Source organism: Oncorhynchus masou, chromosome 32 (assembly GCF_036934945.1).
Source record: "Oncorhynchus masou masou isolate Uvic2021 chromosome 32, UVic_Omas_1.1, whole genome shotgun sequence".
Lineage (NCBI taxonomy): Eukaryota > Metazoa > Chordata > Actinopteri > Salmoniformes > Salmonidae > Oncorhynchus > Oncorhynchus masou.
The window spans coordinates 28716348-28721307 of record NC_088243.1 but is presented as its reverse complement, the minus strand read 5'-3'; the positions used below and the strand labels follow the sequence as shown (position 1 = coordinate 28721307).

The 4960-nt window shown below is 38.8% G+C and overlaps 1 protein-coding gene across 1 annotated transcript; it reads left to right on the top strand.

Annotated features, from left to right (window-relative positions):
* The first annotated feature begins 259 nt into the window (after positions 1-259).
* LOC135525856 (protein TMED8-like) lies at positions 260-4075 on the top strand. The gene is made up of 4 exons (XM_064953790.1): positions 260-424; positions 508-604; positions 842-1135; positions 1303-4075. Exons 1-4 carry the CDS (start codon positions 266-268, stop codon positions 1518-1520), a joined length of 768 nt encoding a protein of 255 aa, XP_064809862.1. The 5' UTR covers positions 260-265; the 3' UTR covers positions 1521-4075.
* Positions 4076-4960: the final 885 nt, after the last annotated feature.

Genomic DNA, 4960 nt, shown 5'->3' with positions numbered 1-4960 from the left:
GGTGTTTATGCATTCATTTTAGAGATAGATAAATTAGAGTCTACTTCGGAGCGTCAATCCAGATTGACAGTGTTATCGGTTTCCTCTTTCCCTTGGATAACGTCGGAGACCAATCCGCTAGACAGGTTACCCACTTGTTCTTGCTAGACCTACTTTGATCTTTTGCTGTATAACTACTGTATTTAATTCCTGCAATATGCTGTAACTAAATACAATTTAAATATGACATAACAATTTTGTATAGTTGTAATACATTGCCTGTTTTATGTATGCCTTACATAGCACAATTGTATTGTATGCTGAATTGTGTTTAGAAGTTAGAATGGTCATACTGTCTGTGTACAGGCTCCAGAGCAGAGGCCTCTCTAACTCCAACCACCCCATAAGTCACCCTGATATGGATGGAACCAACCAGCCAGCTGAGGTAAACATCATGCCAACATCATGCCACATAAAAAAGTACATGGCAATGAAATGAAAATACTGCAAGCACTTGTGTGTTTTCAGGTTAATCAACAGTCTCCTGCCGGGCAGCAGGCCATGGGGGGAGATGTTGAGGAGAGCAACAGCAGTGGGAATAGCCAGAACCCTGGAGAGAGAAAAGGTGAGACAATTTAGTCTAGGGTTTAACACCCGCTGCCACTAAAGATAACTCATAGCTTTCATCCATGTTCTGGAGTCTGATGTCTGTATTACAATATATTAATAAAATAATGAGCATGCTGAAAAATATCTATTTGACAAAGGATCTCAAATTGAGTAATTATATCACACATTTTTGAACACTGCTCATGTTTGGTTCCCATGTTGTCCTCACATATAGTCTATGGTTGTGCTCTAGCCCAAATGCCACCGCTGAAGCCTCCCTCCACGTGGACCTCCATGGCGATGAAGGAGCTCAAGTCCAAGCTGCGACTGGAGAAGGACCGTGTGGTGACAGTGAAACAAGGAAACATTTTGACAGTGCATGTGCCCACCGTTCCTGAGGGAAAGCAAGTGTGCTGGGAGTTTGCCACAGATAGCTATGACATAGCCTTTGGAATCTCCTTTGACTGGAACCCTGTCACCAGCCAGGCCATCACGGTCCACATTAGTGAATCCAGCGATGACGAAGAGGAGGAAAATCAGCTACAAGGTCAGTAGGCACCTCCTCTTTTGGTTTGAAATTTTAGTTCCAAGCTAATTTAATATGAAATAATCTCAATTTTATTTGAAAAGATTTGAATATCTTTAATAATAACTTCTCTTTAAATTAGTTGAGTTTGTAATTGTCTTGAAGGCCATATGTGTTGTCTCATGCAGGACTTATCAACCCAGGGGATGTTGAGAAGGGTTCTAAATCATTGGCCAACTCCAACATAGGGGAAATCTTACCTGTGTATCGTCTGGACAGTCACATGGCAGTGCAAGGTGGCAGTCACGAGTATCCAGGCGAAGGCACTTACCTTCTGAAGTTTAATAACTCCTACTCACTATGGCGAAATAAGACTCTGTACTACAGAGTGTATTACAGTGCCTGAGGAACTGTAACTGTTAGCTTTTGCATATGACTGTATGACTTACTAGAATTACTTATTTTTGATTTAATATTTTTGATTCCATAGAACATGTTATGGTTAATTATATGTGCATAGATTTTTCATCACAATCAGCGGATGTTGCTCACTCCTAGTCTACACTTAAAATCTAAGAGGACCAGAAAATTATGAAGTGGGACATTTTGCTCGTATGTTTTACTGTGTTTATAGACATATTTGACGTAGCCTTGTGTTTGTTCCATGTTCTGTTTAAAAGTTATGTGCAGTGAGTTAAGGCAAATTGACCATATTTTAAAGATATATATAGTATATGTACAGTATCAGTCAAAAGTTTGGACACACCTACTCATTCAAGGGTTTTTCTTTTTTTTTTTTTTTTACAATTTTCTACATTGTAGAATGTCTCTACACCTGGAATGCTTTTCCAACAGTCTTGAAGGAGTTCCCACATATGCTGGGCACATGTTGGCTGCTGTTCCTTCACTCTGTGGTCCAACTCATTCCAAATGATCTCAATTGTTGTTGAGGTCGGGTGATTGTGGAGGACAGGTCATCTGATGCAGCACTCCATCATTCTCCTTCTTGGCCAAATAGCCCTTACACAGCCTGGAGGTGCGTTGGGTCATTGTCCAGTTGAAAAACAAATGATAGTCCCACTAAGTGCAAACCAGATGTGATGTTGTATCGCTGCAGAATGCTGTGGTTGCCATGCTGGTTAAGTGTGCCTTGAATTCTAAATCAATCGTTGAGTGTCACCAGCAAAGCACCCCCACACCACCTCCTCCATGTTTCACGGTGGGAAGCACACATGCGGAGAACATCCGTTCACTTACTCTCTCACTAACCAAAAATCTCAAATATGGACAGATCTCCACTGCTCTAATGTCCATTGCTCGTGTTTCTTGGCCCAAGCAAGTCTCTTCTTCTTATTGGAGTTCTTTAGTAGTAGTTTCTTTGCAGCAATTCGACCATGAAGGCCTGATTTACACAGTCTCCTCTGAACAGTTGATGTTTAGAAGTTTCTGTTACTTGAACTCCGTGAAGCATTTATTTAGACTGCAATTTCTTAGGCTGGTAACTCTAAAGAAATGATCATCTGCAGCAGAGGTAACTATGGGTCTTACTTTCCTGTGGCGGTCCTCATGAGAGCCAGTTTCATCATAGCCCTTGATTGTTTTTACGACGGGCACTTGAAAAAACTTTCAAAGTTCTTGGAATGTTCTGCATTGACTGACCTTCATGTCTTAAAGTAATGATGTACTGCCGTTTCTCTTTGCTTATTTGAGCTGGTCTTTCCATAGTATGGACTTGGTCTTTCACCAAATAGGGCTATCTTCTGTATACTACCCCTACCTTGTCACAACACAAATGATTGGCTCAAACGCATGAAGAAGGAAAGAAATTCTACAAGTTAACTTTTAACAAGGCACACCTGTTAATTGAAATACATTCCAGGAGACCTCATGAAGCTGATTGAGAGAATGCAGGGTGTGCAAAGCTTTCATCAAGGCAAAGGATGGCTACTATGAAGAATCTAAAAAATTGTAAAACTTTTTTTGGTTACTACATGATTCCATATATGTTATTTCATAGTTTTGATGTCCTCACTAATTTTCTGCAATGTAGGAAATAGTCAAAATAAAGAAAAACCCTGGAATGAGTAGGAATGATAAATACATTCATTGGGCCCTCATCTATGGATTTCAAATGACTGGGCAGGGCATTGGCCCACCCACTTGGGAGCCAGGCCCAGCCAATCAGAATGAGTTATTACCCATAAAATGGCTTTATTACAGACAGAAATACTCCTCAGGATCCCCCCCTCCCTCCTCAGACAATCCCATAGGTGAAGCTGCCTGATGGCAACAGCTCTCTTGGACATTCCTGCAGTCAGCATGACAATTGCACGCTCCTTCAACTTGAGACGTTTTTTTGGCATTGTGTTGAGTGACTGCAAATTTTAGTTGCCTTTTATTGTCCCCGGCACAAGGTGCACCTCTGTAATGACCATGCTGCTTAATAAGGTTCTTTGATATGCCACACCTGTCAGGTGGATGGATTATCTTGGCAAAGGATAAATGCTCACGAACAGGGATGTAAACTAATTTGTGCACATCATTTGAGAGAAATAAGCTTTTTGTGAGTATGGAAAATGTCTGGAATCGTTTATTTCAGCTCATGAAACATGGCACCAACACTTTAGATGTTGCGTTTATTTTTTGTTCAGTATAAAAGTATGATTTGGATAGTCCCTTTATAGTACAATTTTATGCACAGATCTCTGTAAAAGAACATAATTTGTATTATATGTGTCTTTTCTGTGTTGTAGCTCTGTATGCACCTAATCATGTTCTCAATTTATTATAGCCGCCCATACGTGGCTCCAAAAAAGAATGTTTGTACCTCATCCATCTGTGTTGTGCATGTTTCCTAAGGTACTGTATCATATGAATTGTGCTGTTAAAATATAAGGAACTGAAAATAAGTATCCCATGGTTGTTGTGCTTTGTACTGCATGCACTTTTCTTATGTTTCTTATAAGCTTTCCTTTTAAAAATAAATCACAATAAAGAAGATTCTCACTTGCATTGAATTATGTTTTTTAAAACATTTTCTACAGCTCATTTACTTTATGTTCCCATTAAGTAGTAAAGTATAGAGAGCTTGGTCTCGGCCAATGATTATCTTTCAAGATCAATTAAGTATTTTTGGGTCATATATACAGTACTAGTCAAAAGTTTGGGCACACTTACTCATTCAAGGGTTTTTCTTTAACTGCAGAGTGAAGGAAAAGCAGCTAACAAGTGCTCAGTATATGTGGGATAGCTTTCAAGACTGTTGGAAAAGCATTCCAGGTGAAACTGGTTGAGAGAATGTCAAGAGTGTTCAAAGCTGTCAAGGCGAAGGGTGGCTATTTGGAAGAAACTCAAATATAAAATAGATTTTGATTTGTTTAACACTTTTTTGGTTACTACACAATTCCATATGTGTTGTTTCATAGTTGTCATGTCTTCACTATTGTTCTACAATGTAAAAAATAGTAAAAAATCAAAACCCTGGAATGAGTAAGTGTGTCCAAACTTTTGACTGGTACTATATATATTGATTAAACTAATGTCTGGTTCTATGTAAACGCATCGGTGTGTTAATCTGAGTGCTACATAACCCTCAACTGAAAGCATATATTTAGTAGTTTTGGAGAATAGAAGTAATATCCTTGGTCATCCAATGTAATTTTGTCTAATTTAAAATATATATATATAAATATATATATATATATTTAATCTTTATTTAATAACCAGGTAAGCTAGTTGAGAACAAGTTCTCATTTACAACTGCGACCTGGCCAAGATAAAGCAAAGCAGTGCGACACAAACAACAACACAGAGTTACACATGGAATAAACAAGCGTACAGTCAATA